Raw genomic sequence first — 23,282 nt, 5'->3', positions numbered from 1 at the left:
ACATCAGCCCCCTTGAAGATGTTTGAAGAAAAAACAAACACCCCCGAAGACTCTTCCGAAACCCGTTCCGACCCGAACCCGTTCTGACCCAAACCAAAACAACCCTTTTCTTAGTTGACTCGTTTTGACCCGAACCCGTTTTGACCCATGACCCGACCCGACCCGACCCAACCCGACCCGTTTGCCTGGTCTACATGCACTGCAGACATAACATGAAATTCTTAGCTACTAATATAAAAAAATGAACAGACAAGAAGATCATGAAAACCATGAACACATGGGTTCATAGTCTTGTATGTTACGAGGGATGTAAGCCGTCTTGGTAGCTATCAGCCCATTGGTTTTGAATTTGCTGAAATTCATAAAGAAAAGAAAAATAAAAATTTGCCTTCATCTTGAGGAAGATATCCAACTTGTACATTAACGTCATTTACTTCAAACAACATAAGTGCAGACAAGATGAGCGCCAGAGTACACAAAAGTTGCAAACTTTTATTAAAAATAATCGTTCATCTAAAATGAGGATTGTGATAAGCTTTACTATCCATGTTATCTATATAAATACACTGCAGGTGAATTTTACTCATTGTCCATTAATTGTGACTTGACATCAAATAATGTAGGTATCATTCACTACCGAAAGCTTAATGATAAATGCTTTATTTGCATTCTTTTTACGATGGGAGCCACACAAAAAAATTGATACCAATGGTTAGCTAGTACTGTAAAAATATAATGACTTGGAATAACTCAGGAAACATGGTCACATGTTTCTGCAGTGATCAGGGTGAAAACTCAACAAACTTAAGTTGCCCATTGTATCCATCAGTTAAAGCAAGAATTTTTCTAAGACCAGGCGGCGGCTGGTGGTGGTTGTGTGGAGAGGGACGACGGAGGCGTCTTGTTCATGAAGATGGAGATGTGATATGGTGATTAAGATGACAAACATTTGGTGAAGATGAAGGGGAATTTGATTTATTCGTATTTGTTACGCCCCGTATACTACTTAATTCGACAAATTAAATAATAGGAAAATTTTTGTAAATTTCGGCATGACCTATTTGTTTAAAACCATTAACCACCTGTTTACACAACAAAACTTCAAAGTTTAACCATCTTGACAATTCCCTAAACGGGCAAAGCTTACATTAGACCCGATATGACTACAACTACTAAGTTTTTACCCTACGACAAGACAACAACATACTACATGGACTTAAAGTACATACAACCACAAAATTGACCCATTTCAAAAGTAATTTATAACGGAAGCGTGAGGCGGGCGTAAACCAAGTGTGCACGTTCCAAGCCGTCCAATCGTCTAAGTCGAGGATTTACCTACATTAAACATCACACTTTAAAAAGTTAGTAAAGACACTTATTTAGTCCACAATACCGACATGGTAATTGCAATCATCTATATACTTCCATTTCTTATACGCATTCGATTACCCACTTTAGTGGGTATGGCATACAATCTCATATTGAGATTCAAGCATTTCGCATTCGACCCGATAACATCGGGTTAATTACTTTTAACTTAAAAATCTTTCGTTCTATCCGTATAACGGATTGAACTTTATGCATACGATTTTTGCTTACATGACCACCCGTTCTAGACGGATGGTCTCATATCCTTACTCGACCTAGTCGTAAGAACAGGTCGGTTTGCATAACTTAGCATAATCCTTCTTTAGCATAAACGAATCCGCAAGGGATTTACCATTCATTTATTAACACCGCAAATAACTAAAACATAGGATAATTCTTATAACAAGGGTCGTCCAATATAATTACTAACGAATAAATAAAAAGTAAACTTTCGTATGAAACGGATCATACCTCGGTCTTGTGATCCTTCCGATTTCTTGGAATTCGAACCTTCTTCTTTCACACCTAAATCAACATATTCGTTCATCCGTTTAGTACCCCATCTTTCATTCCATCACATTCCAATTTACACATAATTATTCTTTCAATCATTTCATCGAACACCTAGTGTGCGTTATAATTATAAAGCATAGTGTACAAGTATTTAAAGCATGACTTGCTAATTCATCCTATATATATCATCATTACTCAATCTAATTTCTACAATTCCATTAATCGATACCAATTTATCTAGCATTCGGATACTACGAACTGAATTACATGCCAAATTACATATATTCATCATTCCTATAATCTTCATATTCATAACACAAACTTCACATAGTGGGTTTTCACTACATTCTTTCATGCAACCTAAAATCACACATGATTCTTGTCCTAGGAAGCATTTCTAACTCAAATTTCCCACAATAAATACAAGAAATCGAATTTGGGTTTAAACCCTTACTCTAGAATTTATCTTTTCAAAAATTAAACTTACCACTTCACTATGTATGCATAGATAATCGATAAACTTGAGACATGCAACTGATTTAGACTTGAATTTCTTGATTAATTGAGTAGATTAGCATGAACAAGGGTTTTCACCCTTGTTTCTTCTGTTCGATCGCTCCCAGGTACGCACACAGGAGTGTGTTTGTGGGTTTACCACTATAAAACCCTAATTATTAAAATCTTACACATTAACCCCCTTCTAAATTGATAAGTATTTAATTTAAGCATTACTTCAAATTTTTAACTTATTTCTTATCATAACCCATTAACTAGGTTACTTTTTGTTCATTTTCATTTACTTTAATTAAATACCGGTTTTTGGGGTGTTACATTATCGCAGTTTTTGTCTCTTAAGGATAGTTTGTCTTTTAATCATAATCCAAACTGTTGACTAACAGTCATTTGATGGAGGGACTTTATTGAGAGTAATTGACATAAGTGTATTTACTCTTAAATTAACCTCAGACCATGCGTAGTGGTAAGACTGGAGGGTGTGGGGGCGCCACACCAGCCAACTCATCAACTATAGCGCCCCGGGGCGCTATACAACCACACTATCTGAATTAAAGAGGGTGCTATAGAGGGGGCTTTATCACGTGGGGCCCACATCTCTGAGCTAATCAAATCTTTTTCTTTTTTTTTATTTTGTTTAATAGGGGGCTCCATCCACACCTTGCAAATTAAAGGGGGGCGTGATAAAGCCCCATGGCTGAGGTGGATCTTAGGTGTCGCTTACATGGCCTGATAAAGCCCCTAGGGAGCTCCAACCACACCCTCCAGCCTCAGGGTGAATAATACCCCCACCCTTGGGCGTTTTCCGCCATGTGGCAGTACAGCCAGCAAGGGAAATTATTGGGCATTTTTCTAAAATAGGTGTAGTGGTGATGTGGGCATTATGTTAAAAGGGTGTAAAGAATTAAATAAAATAAAAAACCAACAAAAAAAAGCTATTGGCCAAAAAAGGAAGATTAAATATGATTGTCCATTCAAAATTGCTCCAAGCGTGATTTGAAATACGCCAAAACACAAACAGGGGCGAAGCATTGAAGGGGGCATGGGGCGCCCGACCCCCCGAACTTTTCGCTCAATAGTGTTATGTATGTACGTTTCGTATAGAATTTTTTAGGTATATACGTTTTCGACCCCCCGATTTTATATATAAAAAAATTTTAGGTGTATAGTTTTAGGTTTGGTGACTTCTGACCCCCGGTGAAAATGTTCAAGCTTCGCTACTGAACACAAAAATCAGCCAAACACGCCTAGAGGGTGGTTCCCCGACACGTCTGGATGGGATTTGGGGGAAAAACACCCAATACAGGTCTCATAAACAATAAGCAAGATCTCTGATTAAATTAACCTCATAAACAATTTACCACTTTAACAACTCCTTAATCAACCGAAAAAAAGACCCATTAAAATGGCATCTTCTTCGCGATTCCCAATCATATTCTTGAATGTACTTCTCTCCAAGATCTCGCCTCATTCTGATCAGATTTCTCTCTCTTCTGGGCATCCTAGGTTTCTCTTTCTTCCTCCTTTCAATCTCCATGGATGTACAAGTCAGTCAGCAGCCAAAGAAAGACGTGTATTCGGTGTGGGCCCTTCCGCCGGAACATGTGTCGGAGAGGGTCAAGAAATTGATGGTTGCTCTCCGATCGGAGTTCAGTGGGCCGGAGTTCGAGCCCCACGTGACTGTCGTCGGAGCCATCAGGTTGACGGAGGATGACGCACGTGACAAGCTCAACAAGGCTTCTGAGGGTTTGAAGGCGTATAATGCCACCGTCGAGAAAGTGGCTACCGGAACTTTCTTTTATCAGTGTGTGTTTTTGTTGCTTCATCCGACCACTGAGGTATGTTTTAATTAGTTTACATCTGACTGTTGGTCTGTACAAAAGATTGCAGATCGATCAAAATGGGAATTTTAGAGTTTCATTCTGACTTTTCAGTAGTGAAAAGTTGACTTTTTAGGTGTATTGTGAATGTGCCCTGCAACCACTCAATCTTGTTTGGAGCATTTGTACATAAAACGGGCATAACCTTTGTTTTGTTTGGAGTTTCGGGCTCAACGGATCGGATCATGTGACAGAATGTCATAGCCTGTCATTCCGTTGTCTGGACCCTGGAGCCTTGATTTTTCCGTTGACTTTTTTTCTTTTTTCTATTTTAGGAACTTTTAATTAGAGAGTTTTGTTATTCTATACGGGTCTGTATAAACCTACACAACCAATGTAGAGGGTGTCGTGTAACATAAATAATGGGTCGTATAAACAATCTATATGACTCGTATAATGTTATACAGGTCGTATAGGTCAAGACAAAAATGGGTCTTATAGCATTATATTGCTCGTATAACAATTTATACGGCTCGTATAATGTTATATGGGTCGAATAGGTTAAGACAAAAGAATGTTCCCTGGCATTTAAGTTTGTGCAACAATCTTCTATACAACTCGTATAACTCTATACGGGTCGTATAGACCTAAGGGTGTGAAAATAGATTATAAGGGTGTGTGAATAGTGAGAGCCTTTAATTATTCTGCTTTAATTGTAAAAACAAATAAATTATTAAGTGCATAAATTCACACGTTTATTAGCTTTCAGTTTTGGTATTTCTGGCTTGACAATACCTGTTAAATTTAGAGTTTCTCCTTAAAGGGGAGCTTAATGCATTAGTTTTGTGTTTTCTCATTCAATAATATATCTATTTTCACCATCAAGAGTATTATTTATGTTTCATTTGTGCATCCGCTATGCGTCAAGAATGATGTGAAGCACGGGCGGACCCACCCTTTGGCCAAGGTGGGCGGCCGCCCCCCATGAAAAAAAAATTTAGTGTATATTTTAGGCAAAAAACCCGACCGCACCCCTTGAAAATATGGTTGAACACCTCATCCGAACCCCAGCAAATAATTCCTGGGTCCGCCAAGTTTCATGGGATTTTACAATTTCTCGTGTTCCATTTCACGATTTCAGGTCATGGAAACTGGTGCACACTGCTGGGCTCATTTTGGTTACAAAAGTCCGACTCGTAAGTCGTAGTTTCATTTTCATCTATAGTTTAATTAATTTTGGATACCCTTAGCTCTAATTTCATTGTTTCTCACAACTTCTTGTGTTACATTTGCAGCTTATATGCCACATCTAAGCATCCTTTATGCAGACTTAACTGAAGAAGAAAAGAAAAGAGCTCAAGAGAAAGCCAATGCTCTTGATGAAAGTATTGAAAGTCTAAGCTTTCCGATAACCCGTCTTGCTTTGTACAAAACCGACACAGAAGACAAGACCCTAAAATCCTGGGAGAAGGTGGCTGAAGTCACACTCCAAAATAACTAGTTATCATGTTTGTGATGTATACCTTAATTGTATGTACTCTTCTAATCCGTTTCCTTTGAATGATTGTTAATTCCACATTTCCGCTTCCACAAACTTTGTAGCTTTTATACTTGATTCTTGCATTCTATCAGCAATTTCCTGAATGCTTAGGGAAGTTCTGGGTAACGCGTAAAACTGGGTAACCCTACTTGCTCTGTAGACCTTCATGACAAATGGTTTCGACTTGCCTGTTCCTGATCTTTAGGGATGGTATAAATGGGTAACTCTACTTGGCTGTTTTTGGTGACGGGTCAAAATGGTAACTCTGGTATGGGTCAAAATGTGACGGGTTGGACTGAAACGTATTTTTCTGCCAGAAGTTCGGTTTTCTGTGAATAATTATATTGTTATATATTTAGAACTATTATATTGTTTCAATAGTAAAATGATTCTTTTATAATTATTTTCGAGGTTTTATGCGTTAGTAAAAAAGCTTTAGGTTTCTCATTTGATCAATTGACTCATTTGATTTTATTTAATTTATCTATCTGATTGACCCGTTACAGATATATTGTTACTCAGATCGACCCATTCTTAAGTAAACTGGTTGAAATTGATCTTACACTTTCATGGTTTCAACATTAACATGAGTATATACGCTAACCTGAGATGAATCGCTATAAACATGAAACGGATTAGTTTAATGCATAAACAATTAGTTGTTAATCCTGAAACGGTTTAGTTTGGAATGATGAAGAAGGTTAAAAATTTGTTCATATGTCGTTTTTATCAACCAATATTTGTCTGTGTGTGAATCTGGACCAACAATTGGTATCAAAGCGTTACCAAGCTCATACCTGGGATCGAAAGCAGTAATAAAGAAAAACAAAGAAGGGGGTGGAGGTTTTGTTTCTTGTCAACACATGAGGGAAAAAATAAAGGAAAAACAACAAGTATTGATGATCAAGATAAAAAAATCCCCTGGGACTCTCTTATAAACCCCCTTGAAGATTAGCTGCAATGAGGAACCAGAACCTATTCTGGTTTGATAGAAGCAACATAAACAACAGCAGCAATCGAGTAACAACAGGTTGCAAAGATCAAACAGCAACAAGCAGAACCCATGCGATAGCAAGAAAATTATGAGCAGTGAGATTCCTTGTGAATCTATATATCGAAGCAAGGTAAGTATGTTTAAAAGCAATGATCATCCAAAACACTGTCTACATTCTATTCAGGTTGCAAAACACAAGGATGTGACAGATGTATGGAAATCTATCCAGGTTCGGTATCTAGGAGCCGATTGAGTTAAGAAAGCAAGATTAGAAACCCTGAGGATCGAGTTGGAAGCGTTACAGATAGAGAACAAGACAGTCAATGAGTTTTTAGGTAAGCTTAGCAGTATAGTTGCCAAGATTAAAAGTCATGGTTCAAGGCTTGAAGACAAAGTAACTGTACGAAAATTATTTAACTCGCTTCTGAAGAAGTATCTACGATTACCAATCGTGGCCTCTATTGAGTAGTATTTAGTGATAACCCCCGAAGGGATTTGCAGCGGATTTCATAAATGGTTTTGACACCATGATTACAGCGGATTGATGACAACTTGTGAATATCGAAAATGAATGGACAATTGGACAGTTATTGGTAATTGTCTTGGTACCGAGATATGTTCCCGGCAATCGATATAAATATATGATGAAGATGAGCAGTTGTGAGAGCGGTTGAAATTGGCAGGAATAACTGCTGTTCGAAAGGATATCAACCACCGACACAGCCATTCATCTATAACGTTACATACATACATATTTAACAATAATGTACCTATACTTAATACATAAAAATACATAAATTATGTTTATAATTGTCTAATACTCTCCCCTAAACATAATTGTGTTTAAGAGAGTATTTGATCACACTTTCGTTAGCATCATCAACAGCAGCCTTTGCCCTGTTAAAATCGAATCTTCTCCTTGAGTTGAGTCTCTTGATTTCTTTCCAGCTATCTCCGGCGAAGAGTGCATAATGACCCGATGGGTTTTCAGCGATCACTTGACTGGCATCATTCCTTCTTTCCTGACCTGCATCCTGTTCTGATGGATTTTCAGCAATCACTTGAATGACATCATTCCTTCTTTCTTGATCTGCATCCTTTTCTTCATCATCTCCTTCACTCCGGCAGCCCTTTGATTTCATTTTCTTTCCCAGCACATCTCTTCCTTCTGTCATTTCTTTGTCTTGGACATTTGATTGGATAGTTTTAAACTTGTAGTAATATATAAAGACATCTAAGTACATTACATACATTAGACGCATTAATTCACCATCGCTGTATTCGAAACCTATTTCTTTGGCTATCATTGGCCAGAGATTATTCTCTGTTACTCGCCGATGTCCTCCTTCTCGTTCTATAATCTGGGACAGATCTAACAAACACACTTTACGATTGTTTGAGGCATAGGCCGGAATTGGCCTCGTTGTCACCCCCAGTTTCTTGGTTATAAACCAATTCACCATTTCCTCAAACTTGTCTTGAAGTATGAATTTATACTTTCCGACATATTCATCATCGCCCATCATATCGAGTAAACCATGCAATCTAAAAATTCTTTGAATTTCATGGTTTGAAGTATCATCACATTCCAGTCCGGTTCGCCGGATGATATATCCAGTTCTTCAAAATATTCATTCAAGAATTTTGTTTTAAATTTCATAAATTCAGGCTCCTTTTTCATCATTGCTTGTTTTTCCATTTTACCTATTTCTTCTTCTTTTGTCATTCCTGATGTTATGCTTCTGATATTGTTTAACGGAACACTAAACGTCGGAAACAGTTTACACTTGTCTCCGGTAAATTTCACCGTAAATCCTTGTGTTATTAGTTGATCGAAACTTAAGACATTTCTATCTATGTCTTGTGTATAAAACACGCTTTGTATACGGATTTTCTCCGTCCCGGAAACAACATCTACAACACCTATCCCCCTAATGAAGTAAAACTGATTTTCACCAGTTTTAGTTTCAACATCGTTCATGCACTTGACACGCTTAAACATATAGATTTCCTGAAAAATGATATTTAAGAGATTTGCTTACATACCACATGTTCGACCAAAAACCTCCATCGGTTCCTATCACGAGATATTCTGATTTCTGACCGTTGTTCTGATCATTATCTTCATCATATTGTTGTTGTGTTCCCTTGTTGATGGCGACATGTAGTAACTGAGAATCTTCATCGTCTTCCTTCTTTTTGCAGTTCATCGTCTTCCTTCTTCTTGCAGTTCGAGATTTGGTGTCCCGGGTTATTGCAGTAGTAACATCGCTTTGTAAGCCATTTCTGTTCCCTTATTTCGTCTGTGCAGTGTTGACACGGTAGTGTTGTGGAATTTACCCAGAGATCAGAATTTCCTTGTGCTCTGATACCACTATGATAACCCCCGAAGGGATTTGCAACTTGTGAATATCGAAAATGAATGGACAATTGGACAGTTGTGAGAGCGGTTGAAATTGGTGGGAATAACCGCTGTTCGAAACGATATCAACCACGACACAGCCATTCATCTATAACGTTACATACATACATATTTAACAATAATGTACCTATACTTAATACATAAAAATACATAAATTATGTTTATAATTGTCTAATATTTAGAAACTGAGAGCCCTTTAAAAAAAGTTGTGGGAAGATTAAATTAAAAGCATACGAAGTACTTCTCAAAAGTCATGATGAAACAGAAGAAGATCAAGGAAAAAATTTATTTGTTGGTTCAAATAATCAAATGGTTGTTGGTTGGCAGAGTGTGTTGGCCCCAAAATGGATCTTGATCTCTAGACAATCGAAATTGAATATAAGCTGAATATCCGAATACATGAATTGTTGAGAGTGATTTACAAATGAGAAATCTACCCCTATTTATAGTTTCTAAAGGGTGCGATCCAATAAGCGCGTCTCCTTGCAAACGGTTGCGTCTCTTGAATTGTGTGGATGTGATTAAACATGAAGAGATGCGTCCCTTGATTCCAAAAGTCATGTCCCTTTGTCTCTGATGTATTGCCACCCTTTGTAACTCCTTGTTGAACAGACGTGCCCTTGCTTCCCAATAGACGTGACCATGCCTTCCAAACAACAGGAGCATGCCTTCCAATCAACATGACCATGCCTTGTGTGTTTGCCCGAAATCAAACAGATGTGACTCCAAGGGTATCGCAACCCTTGAGGGTGTTGGTTGTCAAGTTTCATCTTGATACTTTCAGCCCTTGAACTTTATAACCGCCATATACTATCTTTAAACTAATTACGAATCAACCCTTGTACTTTGGACGTGTAGAGATTAGTGATTTCATTCACCCCCCTAATCTCGAACATCCTTGAGTTGTTGTAGATCTTGAACTCCGAGTAGTTTTATCTTCTCGAATCTCCTCTGTATTTAATACTTCACATGTAATCTTCTTATTCACGAACCTTGCTCCTCACGAACTTTCTTCACACGAACTTGCTTCACACGAACATTTTGCTTCACACTTGTCTTGACCGCACTTGATTTGTATCACACGAACCTTTTCTTATGTAGTTGTCTCAACACGAACTCCACCGGTCTTGATTAACTTCCCCACCATCATATCACATGATCGGAATCCATCTCGCATAGATTTTTGATATTCTAACTCACTCAGATCTCTAGCGGTTGTGTCACACAACAATTCTTTCTTGACCCAGTCACAGGATACGCATGTCTTCTTCTTGGTCTATCACATATTCATGGTTGTTTCTCACAACGGGTTCTTCATCATTGCTTGCTTCCCTCACGGATTCTTCACTTTTTCCTGATCCATTCACTAGATTGTTTTGTTGTACCTTTCACAGGTTATCTTCATCCGCATCACACGGTTTTTCCCTTTGATCGTTTCACACGACCAAATTCCATGTTTCTACTTCTCTTCAACGTGTAGGCACATCAGAAGTGTCGGTTCATCATCATCTTCCATTTCAACCAAGAGTGTCTCATTTTCCTTGGTTTTCTTGGTTGGGCATTCGTAGGCGTAGTGCCCAAGTTTCTCACATTTGTAGCAAGTGATTTTCGACTTATCTCTCATAGTCGGTGTCTCTTGCTTGCTATCATCCCTTTGTGGTTTGTCGGTTCCTTCCGACTCGTAAGAGGTGTGTCCTTCACCCCTATGTTGATAATTGCCTCTCCCTCGGCCTCATGACGAACTGAATCTCCCTCGTCCACGATTTCCAACATGTTGTCCGTGACCCACATACAAGAGTTCTTCTTGTAACACCCCGTGTTTTCGAATGTCAAAGTCAAAGTCAAAGTCCAAGTCAACTTTGACTTTCTTTGACTGTAGATAGTCTATTTTATGTTTTAGTTGTATTATGTGGAGTAAGTGTTGTAATCAGCAAGAATCGAAGTAATCGAATGTTTTTTAACGCGAACCGATCTACGACTGTGAATGATAGGAAGTAACAATGCGATAAAGTTAATCAATCAATAATCAAGCTAATCGATCAATCAATCAAACTCGAGACTCGAATTATGCGAATTGTGGTATTGTTATACATGTGTGTGTGCCTTATGTGTTACCTGTGCATGTTTACTTTATGTTTGGTGTGGTATTCAAGCAAATCAATCGAAAATCGAATCGAAACTCGAAAAGCAATCGAACTCAATCGAAACCGACATAGAAACATGAAATGTAGATGCTCATATGTAGATATAGTAGTTGGGACTGAAAGTAATTTGACTAGGAACCATATCGTATTCGTATCATCGTCCATCGAAATCGAAACGTCGAAAATCGTCGCAAAATACTCAAAGTGTGTCGCGGATCGAACAGGAGGCATCCTAATCGAACAGGCCAGCCGATCGAGCAGCCCACTCGATCGGAACTCCTGGCCGATCGGCTGCCACTTTCCCCTTTTGGAAGCCTATAAATAGGGTTGTCCTTGTCTTCATTTCCACTTTTGGAAAGTTCCGACCGGCCAGCTCCTATTCTTCACCTTTTCTCAGATTTCTCTCAACTCCGGTAAGTTTTCACTCTGATTCTTGTACGTTTTTGATCATTACTTGATTCTACACCTTTCTATCTTTCAAAACTTGGATTCTAACCGTGAAATCACCAAGATCTAAGTGTTCTTGGGTGATGTCATCATGGTGTTCTTGAAGAACATCAAACTATGGCCTCATTCAACCATGAATAGCTTAGATCTAACCGATTTCCACATAAACAAGTTAAGATCTATCAAAGATCTAAACATCCACAAGTTGTGAAGGATTGAAAGAAGGAATCCCAACTTTCTTTCAACTCTTTTACACTCAACGCCTTCAAACCGGTAGAAACGGAGCCTGAGCCAACCCACCGATCATTCCAATGGTTGGATGGTTCAAGATTCGGGTTCTATTTACGAGGTTCACCGACAATGGGTTAAACTCCAAACCGACGTTCCGAACCGCTCAACGGACGGACTTGGGTGATTCCTGTCCGAGCCAAAGAACAAGTAGGAACGGAGGTTATCATAGTTCAACTCGTTGTCAAGATACCTTGAAAGAATGACAAGTAACCAAATAGCCAAGTGTTAGACGAGAGGCCGACCAGGTCAGAAATACTGGCCGAACGGCTAGGCTGTTCGAACAGCCCAGCCGATCGGACATACCAGCCGATCGACCGGGCCAGCCGGTCGGCTAGCACATGGTCCCACACTTTAAAATTTCATGAAGCATAGTATCGAGGAAGGGATGTTCTGTCACACCCCGATCTCCACGTGTCACCGGTGGGCCCGGTGTGGGGTACAGTGACGTGGTTGGCATCGTCATAGACAAACAACACAATATAATAATGCACAGCGGAAGCAGAAATATATTCATTTCAACTTTATTTAAAATGTAATAATAAACATCATAAGTAGTTGAAACGGATCCACAGGCGGATCAATAAAATAAGATAAATTGTTCAACAGTTTATTTGTCGTCCGAGCTTGCGAGACCATAGTGGACGCTCTTAGGAAAACAGCCAACCTAGTTCGTATAGTACCTGCACTTAACCTTTTGGGAAAATACGTCAGTTTACACTGGTAAATACAAATCAACTGACTCATTTTGAAAATGATTGAAAATTTATTTAAATGCACAAGGCATAAATATTTTTATTAACTTGGGATAATTATGCAATATAAATTTGTGAACGAATTACATGTTACTCGTACATTTGGTGGCCCGGGATCTGCTGTCCGGGCTAAAGATTAAATGACACACCACATTAAAGAGTTATACTCGTCGGGTGTACGCCTACACCCCGTGCTCTGGTCGTGGCCATCTCGTAAGATAATGCCAAGGATATCCGGGACACGGTCAATAACCCCCCAAACCCTTAAAGTAAAACAAGACTGTTTAAACGAGTCGCACAAACTATTCAAGACTGGACACCCAAGGGTGCAGGATTTGTGCGCTCGATCAAGCGGCATTTTAAATACCGTACCCCAAGCCCGTATAGGGAAAATAAGTCAAAATGTATTTACCTGAGCAAGTATGAATCACAATTGGTAAGTGTGGATAGCTTTTACTGGGCCTCCTAATCTGGAACAAAGGTTTATAATAACCTATTAGATTCCTAACGGGTCTTTTATTTAAGCCTAAGCTTTGACCGGTTAGTTTTAAGGACGATACGGTACAAGCGCACGATTAAGCGAAAGACCGGATAGAATGTGATTTAGACCCGACAAGTTTGAATACTTGTATAATATGGGTATACTAAATACATTCTGGATTTTGAGATAAAAATGATAACGTTTGACCCGTTTCGGTCAATTTACGCAAACTAGTTACGTAAACCGAACCGAACGCTAAAAGGGCGTTACGGGTAGCCAAAAGAGTCAAATGCAAGTTCCCTGAGATAATATGCTTTAAATATGATATAATATCAGTAAGTTATGTTCTATTATGCCCCGAATGATTTTAAACTCAATTTACACCTCCTAAGGGCATTTTGGTCATTTAAAAGATTATAAAAGAGTCAAATTGGAAATCTGAGTTACGGGTCTGATTTATACAGTAAATATACTTCATTTGATATATTATAACAGTAGAGTATGACCCGTATACAAAACTTATCATTTAAAATCAAACTATGCACCGTAGGGGTATTTTAGTAATTTCACAAGGGCTAAAACTGCCAAAACTGGAAATCTGAGTTCAAACATTTATACTTACTGTTATTATATGAAAATATACTAATTACATCAGTAGGTATGAGTCTTATATGTTTAAAATGAGTATAACGCCTACTATACGCTAGAAACGCTTAAAAATGCGATTTAGAGCCGTTTCCGGGTTTTTAAAAGAAAGCTGAGATTTTTATATTTCCAGAATGCTCAAAATAATTTATTTAACATATAAAATTAGTAGAAAAATATTTGGGGTCAAAAGAATGTGTAAAACTCATTTTATGGCTTAAATGGTCAAAACCGGCATTAACCGAATCGACTAAGCGATCTATGATACGATCAGCCAAAAATTAAATAAAAATCATCAAAAATCCCAAAATAATATATAACATCAGTGGGTAAAAAGTTTTATATCAAAACGTGGCCTGAAATAGGTTATACGCGAAGTGTGCCGTTTATTAAACATAAAGATATAGTTTTACGCTATCGGCCATAACTCAAAATCTGGACCACCAACTGACCTCAAATTTTCGGTGCAAGTTTATAAATTAGTAATAAAGATTTCTACTCTTTCACTTTTCCAAAAATCACGTTTTATTTCCAAAAAGGGCAAAATAGTCAACTTTAAGCATAAATCGGAAACATACAAATGAATCGGCTAAGTATAGACTCAAGATTCAAAAATTCCAGAAAGTTATACTAAAATAAAAATGGTCAAAAATAGGCTCCAATACAGATCTCAAACATGCATGCACGGATCCGAATCGATAGTCTACGAAAAAGTCGATTTACAAGACTTTCGGTTCCGATTCGTGTTTATACTAAGGATTGTCGAGTTGATCATGGTAAAACATATTCTTACATTCATTATAAGTTATTTATGATGATCAAACTGATTGCATGTTGATGTGTGTCGGTGTGTATATATTTTTGATGAGTATTTAAGCCCCTTTACACTTTTAGCCAAGTTTTAAATTTATAAAACACGATATTCACTAACACTAAACACACATATGGGCAAGTGCACCCATCGTGGACGTAGTATAGTGTTGGTAAGATACCGAGGTCGTCCAAGGACACAAGAGCTTTTAATACCGGTTTATCCTCAACGTCTAATCAAATCAAAAAGTTAGAAAAATGTTTTAAACAAAGAAAAATAAAAACTAACTAAATGCTGAAAATAAAAATAAAATAAAAACAGATAGACAAGATGAATCACTTGGATCCGACACGTGTATTAGTATAACCTTTGATTATTTTTGTACTTTTGCACTTGTTTAAGAGATTATCTTAGTTATTGTAGTAGGCCCCTCTTTTGAAGGCGACGTTACCCTCAACCCAGTAGTTTGAGTCAGCAAGGATACAATCCTAAAGGGTCGGATTATTGAAAGATAATGAATTAAGTTATTAATGCAAATTGTGGTAGGCCCCGCTTTTGGCGGTGACGTTACCCTCGGCTAAGTAGTCTGAGTCAGCAGGGATACAGTCCTAAATAGCCGGGTTATAGTATTAATAGTAGTTAACTTATGAGGGGGTCAAAGAGTTTGGATCCCCGCCATCCAATACCTATGGGCATTGAAGGAGCTCCTACTAAATTTGACCCAGGTCCCAAGCAGGACCTCTAAACGCTGAACAAGGGCAAGACCCTTACCAAACCGTTCCCTTAACCCCCGACCAGGTAGCCAACATACCTCCATATAGACCGTGGAGATATGAATGGTGAAAATCTTTTATTTTATATAGACAGTAAAATAGTGCCAAGACACCACGGACAAACGATAAAGAAAGATCACCTTCAACATAAGTAACTAGTTATTAAAGTCATTAATACAAAACCAAATAAAAAGTGCAAAAGATTAAAAATAAAAAGTATTATACTTAACACTTGTCTTCACCAAGTGATGTAAGAGACTTAGGCAAACATGGCCTTGATTGTCAAGAACTCTTACGATCAATCTTGGATCCCGAGACGACTCACACACTCTACGATGGACAATGGATGATGGTGGTGGATGATGGTGTTATGGTGGTGGTGGGTGGTGGATGAAGTGTGAGAGAGGTGGTGTGCCAAGGGATGAGAGAAAATGAAGCCAAGCTCCTCTATTTATAGGCTGAACAGAAGGCTGGACACGGCCCCGTGTCCGCTGGACACGGCCCCGTGCCCGTCTGACATTCTCTCTCTTCATTAATTGTAATTGCGAATTACAATTAATGCGCCTGCTGTACTTTCACCACGCCCCCATGCCCGCTGGACACAGCCCCGTGGTGGGCATTGGAAGCTTCTACTGGTTTGTCTTTTCTGCTGCTTCCTGGGCACGCCCCCGTGTTCGCTGGACACGGGGCGTGTTCAGACTCTGTTTCTTCTCCTTTGCTTTGGGAGGTGCCGTTGAGGGTCCGGGCAGTCTACTTTTGTTCCTTTTCTTGTATTTATGGTAGAATTAGTTGTCTTTTTGCTTCTTTTGTGATTTTGAGCTCATTTCATCCTGAAAATACAAAAGGAAGACAAAAACACTCTTTTTCCAACATTAGTACTTAAAAAGGGTTAGTTTTATGCCTTAATTGATGTGATTTATATGTTGCATTTTACACACATCAAATACCCCCACACTTGAACTTTTGCTTGTCCTCAAGCAAAACTCTTTAAATGTGGCTTACACTCCCAAATGGAATAGGTAGAAGAGAAGTTTTTAGCTTGTCCTAGAGTGTCGGGAATCCAAGGTCTTTGTAAGTTTTATTTTTATTTATTTACAATCCTATTCGTTATGATTTATTTTGAACGTTTCATAAGATAAATTACTTATTTGGGCATAGCATGCCTTATTAAAATTCCATTTATATACAAGTTAACATACCTCACGGGAGATCACTCAACACTCGGCCGAAGGTGTATATTTTAGTGAATCACTCGAGAGCGGCACGTAACTTACGCCTTCCATAGGCTTGCCAAGCAATCAATCCTCCTCCTTTTTAACTTTTTACCTTTGTAAATATCAAGAGGACTTTTGGGTGAAGGGTTAGGCTTGGGTTAAAGGTGGGTGGTTGGGTTAGTGGTTAGTAAAAAGGGCGAAAATCGTAAAAAGCGTCGGTTTTCGTAAAATACCTTGTTTTTAGTGACTTTTTATTTTTTTGAAGTATTTCTCCAAACAAGCTTTTATATAGCTTTTGTTTGTTTTTGACTTCATCACTATTTTTTTTTTTTGATCGTCACATAAAAAGGTGAGTTTACGAAAAAGCGAGCTTGTTACTAAAATAAAGGGTGAAAAATAAAAAGGTTTTTGGTAGGTAAAAAGGGTTTTGGGGTAATGAAATGAAAGGTTTAGGTTCAAAGGGGCTATCTAGGGGGATTTTGGGTAGGTAATAAAAAAAATGAAAAATAATGGTTTTGAAAGAAAATTGTTTAGTCCTAATGCCTCCATCATTTACTTACTTGGGTTTAAGTTGGTAAGGACCGGGAATGTATCGTCGTGGCAAGTTCTAGATTTGTAAGAACCGAGCGGCTATTCACACAAGAAACGAAAAATGAGCATTTAATCTAAATATGTATATTTTTGTGCTCAATAAAGGCTCAAAACTCACTTTTGTGGGAATGGGTTTTTAATGTGATCAAGTATATATAATCGAATTTTTAACTAGACTTGTTATGCCGTTTCATAATTTTCTTATGTTGGTTCTTTTTTTTTATCACGACGCTATCGGTTGTAAACTTGTAAAAATATAACCTTTTTAGAACTTGTTATTCCCAACTTAAACTAAGACAAGTAAATAAAATAAAAAAAATGAAAAAGTTTTTGAAAAAAATTTGGGGTGTTTAGCGGTTCCAATAGAGTTTTGTGTAAGGCTTGTGTTTAGGATTTTGCAAAATTTCAAGGTTTTAGCATCCCCCCCACACTTAAATTACACATTGTCCTCAATGTGCCCAAAAATAATGTTTTTGGTTGATTAGAATGTGTAAAAGCATGTTAAAAAGCAAAGATTTTTGTTACTGGCAGTCTGGGCACGGCCCCGTGTCCATTGGACACGGCCCTGTGGCGAACTGCCAGTAATGAAAACTTACAGAAGTTGAACACGGGGGCGTGTTGGTTGAACACGGCCACGTGTCTGGCAAAAATTTGCTGGTCAGTAACCAAACAGCAGGTCTGGGAGATGAACACGGGGGCGTGTCGGCTGGACACGTCCCCGTGTGGACAGTCTGTGAGCCTGAAAAACAGGTTTTGTCTCCCGGTTTCTCCATCATGGGGCTGCAAGTGCTAATGTTTAGCACTCTAACCCTTGCATTGCACCTGTTTAAACACTAAATACCAACCAAACAAACACAAACCATCCTAAATTACCATCGTCAAGCATCATCCAAACACAAAGTAAAAATAAAACAAAGATAAAAAGTAGTTAGAGAAAGTAAATTGTTCGACAAATGGCACGCAGGCCATGAATTGTTTGATAGATAGAAGGGCACTTAAACCTTTGGGCTCGTCACCAACTAGCCCCTTGTTCCTTCAAGCCTCCTACTCCATGTCTTCATCACTACCATCACCTCCACCCCCGTGCCTCGCCATGTACTCCCGGATGCTACCGATATCATCTTGTATATCGTTAATGTTGCGTTCGATAGCTCCAACCCGGTGGTGTGTGTTGTTGGCGAGATTGTAGGTGTTCCTTGTGCACATGAGGTTTTCCTGCAAAAGATCATGTAAACTTTGAAAGTTAGGAAAACCACCTCCTTGAGAGGAGGATTGGCCCGGATCGCCTTGGGGTGGGTACTGAAAATGGGGATGTGGTGCATGAAGAACTAGAGCCTCTTGCGGGTTCCATGCATAGCCTTGCGTCCTCTGAAAGCTCACCGTCCCGTCCTCCGCTTCATAAAGCAAGTTCATGGATCGGCAAATGTGATAATCGACCCGTCCCGACCATGGACTCCTTTCGAAGGACCTTGGGATATTCGTGAAGTGCTTGAAAAGACGGTACACCCATCCTCCGAAGAAGATCGGTGTAGGAGCATGAGCAAGGCGGTTTAGGTGCATGTTTCGCAGTAGGAGGTATGGAACATCGAGAGGCTTCTGGTTGTGGATGCAGTGAAGGACAACCAAATCTTTCAACCCAACAACGCCACTACTGTTGTGGCGTTGGTTCAGCGAGTAGAAGAGGAGCCTGTGAATGTAGCGGTAAAGCGGGTCCCTCAGTTTGGTGCTTTTGGTGCTGCTTGGGTTGTAGATTCCTTCACCTATTTGAGCCCATGCGGCTTGACGTTCAGTTGCATCCAAGTCTCGTAATCCCCTAGTATTCTCTTCATTCCCCGCTTCCTCTTCACTATATAGCCCAATGATGGCTCCAAACTGTGCCATGGAGGTTGTGAACGTGGTCCCTCCACATCGGAATGTGACTGCATCATGATCAAACGGGTCACATCTTGAGTTGAAAAGGAAGGTGCTGTAGAACTCCATCGTGCATTGATGCACCGACCGTAGTCGGGTGGTCAATGCGACATGCAGTGGACCCCTCACAATGTTGTTGAAGCGGTCAAGTTGATTCACCATGGTTAGCAAGTCGGTACACGCCCGCCTTTGGTACTCTTCCGGTCTTGTTTGTAGAACCTCGTATCGTGCCCTAGCGTCCAGTTCACTTGCGTTAAACCTTGTGAATTTAGCCATCTGAAAAGAATATAAAAAGTTTGTACGAAACAAGGAAAATCAGAGTGAAACTGCAAACAGTGGGCTGGACACGGCCCCGTGTTCAGCGGACACGGCCCCGTGTTCAGCGGACACGGCCCCGTGTCCAGGCGTCTGTAACTCAAAAATTTCATTTTTTCGTCCCGGTTTCGAAAACCTGAAAATTTTTAGCCCAATAGTAGCGGTTTCCCCCGAAAATGAAACCCTAAGTGTCATTTTTCCCAAAACAAACCGTTTACCCTTTCAATTTCGTGTTTTTCGGTTCAAGAACAAGGGTTTGGGGTTTTAGTTGGAAATCGAACAAATCTATCAACAATTCATGCTTATTTACTTCCTACTACTCTAATCTAAACTACTACTAACAAATTTCATCAAAAATTTTGAGTTCGATCCGGATGAACATGAAGAACCCTAGATTTTTCCCCAATTTTTGATGTTTTAACTACATGCAAGTAACTAATCTAACTACTAAAGAGGATAGAATCATACCTTGACGTTGTTAGATTTGGTGGTGACGTTGAAAAACTGCAGAAAATCGCCTCAAACCAGAGCGTTTTCGGCTAAACGGGGCGTGTGGAATGGTGTAACTGATAGGAAAAGAGGGTTTTATCCCGACAGTTGCCTCGACACGGCCCCGTGTCCAGCGGACACGGCCCCGTGCCGAGCAAAGTTTTTAAATTTTTTTTTTATGTGCTCGTGTGCATGCCCCTTATTTCCGAAAAATGGTTAGACGATTTACCGGTTTTTAAACGTACACTTACCTGTAACATGTCGGGTATGAGTTTATTCGTTAACCGTCTGAAGTGAGATCTCCTCTTCCTCATCCTCAATGGATCCTCGGTAGAGTTTCAGCCGTTGGCCATTGACTTTAAATGGCGTCCCATTTCGAGTTTTAATTTCTACTGCACCGTGTGGAAAAACATGGGTGACAGAAAAAGGTCCTGACCATCTAGACTTTAGCTTACCAGGAAATAATCGAAGTCGTGAATTAAACAATAGAACTTGATCTCCAACCCGAAATTCATTAGATTTAATATATTTATCATGTAAATTTCTCATTCTTTCTTTATAAATTTCGGAGTTAGAATATGCATAATTCCTTAGCTCGTCTAATTCATTTATTTGACAGAATCGATTTTTACCTGCATTTTCTAAATCTAAGTTTACGTTTTTTATTGCCCAGTAGGCCTTGTGAGCTATTTCTACTGGCAAGTGACAACTTTTTCCATAGACGAGTTTATATGGGGTTGTGCCTATAGTGGTTTTATAAGCAGTTCGAAAAGCCCATAAAGCGTCGTCTAACTTGTCGGCCCATTCTTTTTTTATTTATTCCTACGGTTTTTTCAAGTATTTGTTTTAAACCTCGATTAGTCACTTCGGCTTGCCCATTTGTTTGAGGATGATATGCTGTTGAGACCCGGTGATAGACCCCATATCTTGTTAATATTTTTTCGAGTTGATGATTGCAAAAATGGGTACCTCTATCACTTATCAAAGCCTTTGGTGTCCCGAAGCGAGAAAACAGCTTTTTCAGAAATTTTACCACTACTCTCCCATCATTTGTTGGAAGAGCCTCGGCCTCTGCCCATTTAGACAAGTAATCGACTGCCACAAGTATATATTTGTTTCCCTTTGAAGGTGGGAAAGGTCCCATGAAATCGAGTCCCCACACATCAAAGATTTCACAGACGAGAATGCCGTTTTGAGGCATTTCGTTTTTGGAAGAAATATTACCTGATCTCTGGCAGGCATCACATGTCTTTACAAGGTTTTGTGCATCCTTGTAAATGGTTGGCCAGTAAAATCCCGAATCAAATACCTTTCATGCGGTACTTGCGGCACCATGATGTCCTCCGTATGGACCTTCATGACAATGACGGAGAATTCTTCGTGCTTCATTACCATGGACACACCTTCGGATGAGCTGGTCGGCACACATTTTGAAAAGATAGGGGTCTTCCCGAAAGTAGTGCTTTACATCAGCAAAGAATTTCTTTCTTTGATGATGTGGCCATCCTTTGGTGACTATACCGCTAGCTAAGAAATTAGCGTAGTCGGCATACCATGGTTCTTATCTACTTTCCATCATTTCCAAGGATTCCGTGGGAAATTTCTCGTTGATTTGCTCGTCTCTGGTTGTTTCCAAAGCTGGGTCTTCTAAGCGTGAGAGATGATCTGCAGCAGTGTTTTCTGCTCCTCTTTTGTCCTTGATTTCAATGTCGAATTCTTGGAGGAGTAGAATCCATCTGATCAAACGGGGTTTTGCGTCTTGCTTCTTGAAGAGGTACCTGATGGCTGCATGGTCTGTATAGACTACTGTTTTAGAAAGAACAAGATAAGAACGAAATTTATCAAAAGCAAATACCACTGCTAGTAATTCTTTTTCTGTAGTTGTATAATTTTCTTGTGCGTCATTAAGAGTTTTACTAGCATAATAAATTGGGTGGAAATGCTTTTCTTTTCTTTGTCCTAAGACTGCTCCAACAGCAAAGTCACTTGCATCACACATGATTTCGAAAGGAAATTTCCAATCTGGCGCTATCATGATGGGTGCATTGACTAGCATTTCCTTGAGGGTTAGAAATGCTTGATTGCATTCCTTGTCAAAGATGAAGGGTGCATCTTTTTCAAGTAATTTTGTTAAAGGTCTTGAAATTTTTGAAAAGTCTTTGATAAACCTTCTATAAAATCCGGCATGTCCTAGGGAACTTCTGATTGCTCGTACGGAGGATGGAGGAGGTAATCGAGAAATAGTTTCTATTTTTGCTCGATCAACTTCCATTCCTTCGCTTGAGATTTTGTGACCGAGTACTATTCCCTCTGTTACCATGAAATGGCATTTTTCCCAGTTAAGGGCGAGGTTAGTTTCCTCACATCGGGATAGCATTCGTTCAAGATTATCGAGGCATTGGTCATATGAGTCTCCAAAGATGGAAAAGTCGTCCATGAAGACTTCCATTGTCTTTTCGATCATATCATGGAAAATGGCGACCATACAACGTTGAAATGTTGCAGGCGCATTACATAGACCGAATGGCATGCGTCGATATGCAAAAGTTCCATAGGGACATGTGAAAGTTGTTTTCTCTTGGTCTTCTGGTGCTATTGGTATTTGAAAGTAACCTGAAAAACCATCTAAGAAACAATAAAATTTATGACCGGATAATCTTTCTAACATTTGATCAATGAAGGGTAAAGGGAAGTGGTCTTTCCTTGTCGCCTCATTTAATCGCCTATAATCTATACAAACTCTCCATCCTGTGACGGTTCTCGTTGGTATTAATTCATTTTTCTCGTTAGTTATTACCGTCATACCTCCTTTCTTTGGGACTACTTGAACGGGACTTACCCACGGGCTATCGGAGATAGGGTAGATTAGTCCGGCGTCGAGTAGTTGGATGACTTCATTCTTAACCACTTCTTGAACATTGGGGTTCACTCTTCGTTGTGGTTGAATTACCGTTTTGTAGTCATCGTTCATTAAAATTTTGTGCGTGCACATGGAAGGGCTTATTCCTTTAATATCTACAAGCTTCCAAGCGATCGCGTTTTTGTGTTTTTTAAGTAGGCTTATTAATTTTTCTTTTTCTAAATTACTTAATTTAGATGAAATAATTACAGGTAAACTACCATCTTTGCCTAGAAAAGCATATTCCAAACCTTTAGGAAGTTCTTTGAGCTCAACGGGTGGGTCTTTGGAAGACACCTTATTTTGTGGCTCATCTAGATTAAGAATCTTAAAGGTTTGTTCTATG

At 39.2% G+C, this 23,282-nt stretch overlaps 1 protein-coding gene and 1 long non-coding RNA gene across 2 annotated transcripts; one reads left to right on the top strand and one right to left on the bottom strand.

Moving 5' to 3' along the window:
* Window positions 1–1,100: 1,100 nt before the first annotated feature.
* Window positions 1,101–3,699, bottom strand: LOC110934873. The gene is made up of 3 exons (XR_002588697.2): window positions 2,372–3,699; window positions 1,843–1,896; window positions 1,101–1,338 (listed from the first exon to the last, which is right to left on the bottom strand). It is a non-coding gene; the product is annotated as an uncharacterized LOC110934873 (long non-coding RNA).
* A 103-nt stretch (window positions 3,700–3,802) lies between these two features.
* LOC110936866 (cyclic phosphodiesterase) lies at window positions 3,803–5,861 on the top strand. Its single transcript, XM_022179280.2, has 3 exons — window positions 3,803–4,235; window positions 5,359–5,413; window positions 5,513–5,861. The coding sequence occupies exons 1-3, from the start codon at window positions 3,840–3,842 to the stop codon at window positions 5,716–5,718; spliced, it is 657 nt and encodes a 218-aa protein (XP_022034972.1). The 5' UTR covers window positions 3,803–3,839; the 3' UTR covers window positions 5,719–5,861.
* The last annotated feature ends 17,421 nt before the right edge of the window (window positions 5,862–23,282 follow it).

The sequence above is a fragment of the Helianthus annuus genome, chromosome 4 (genome assembly GCF_002127325.2).
Source record: "Helianthus annuus cultivar XRQ/B chromosome 4, HanXRQr2.0-SUNRISE, whole genome shotgun sequence".
Taxonomy (NCBI): domain Eukaryota; kingdom Viridiplantae; phylum Streptophyta; class Magnoliopsida; order Asterales; family Asteraceae; genus Helianthus; species Helianthus annuus.
This window is presented reverse-complemented; position numbering and strand designations above follow the sequence as displayed.

Coding starts and splice junctions, on each gene's coding strand:
- LOC110936866 (XM_022179280.2), top strand. CDS start 3,840: ATGTACTTCTCTCCAAGATCTCGCCTCATTCTGATCAGATTTCTCTCT. Junction 4,236..5,358: donor TGCTTCATCCGACCACTGAG/GTATGTTTTAAT, acceptor TCACGATTTCAG/GTCATGGAAACTGGTGCACA. Junction 5,414..5,512: donor TGGTTACAAAAGTCCGACTC/GTAAGTCGTAGT, acceptor TTACATTTGCAG/CTTATATGCCACATCTAAGC.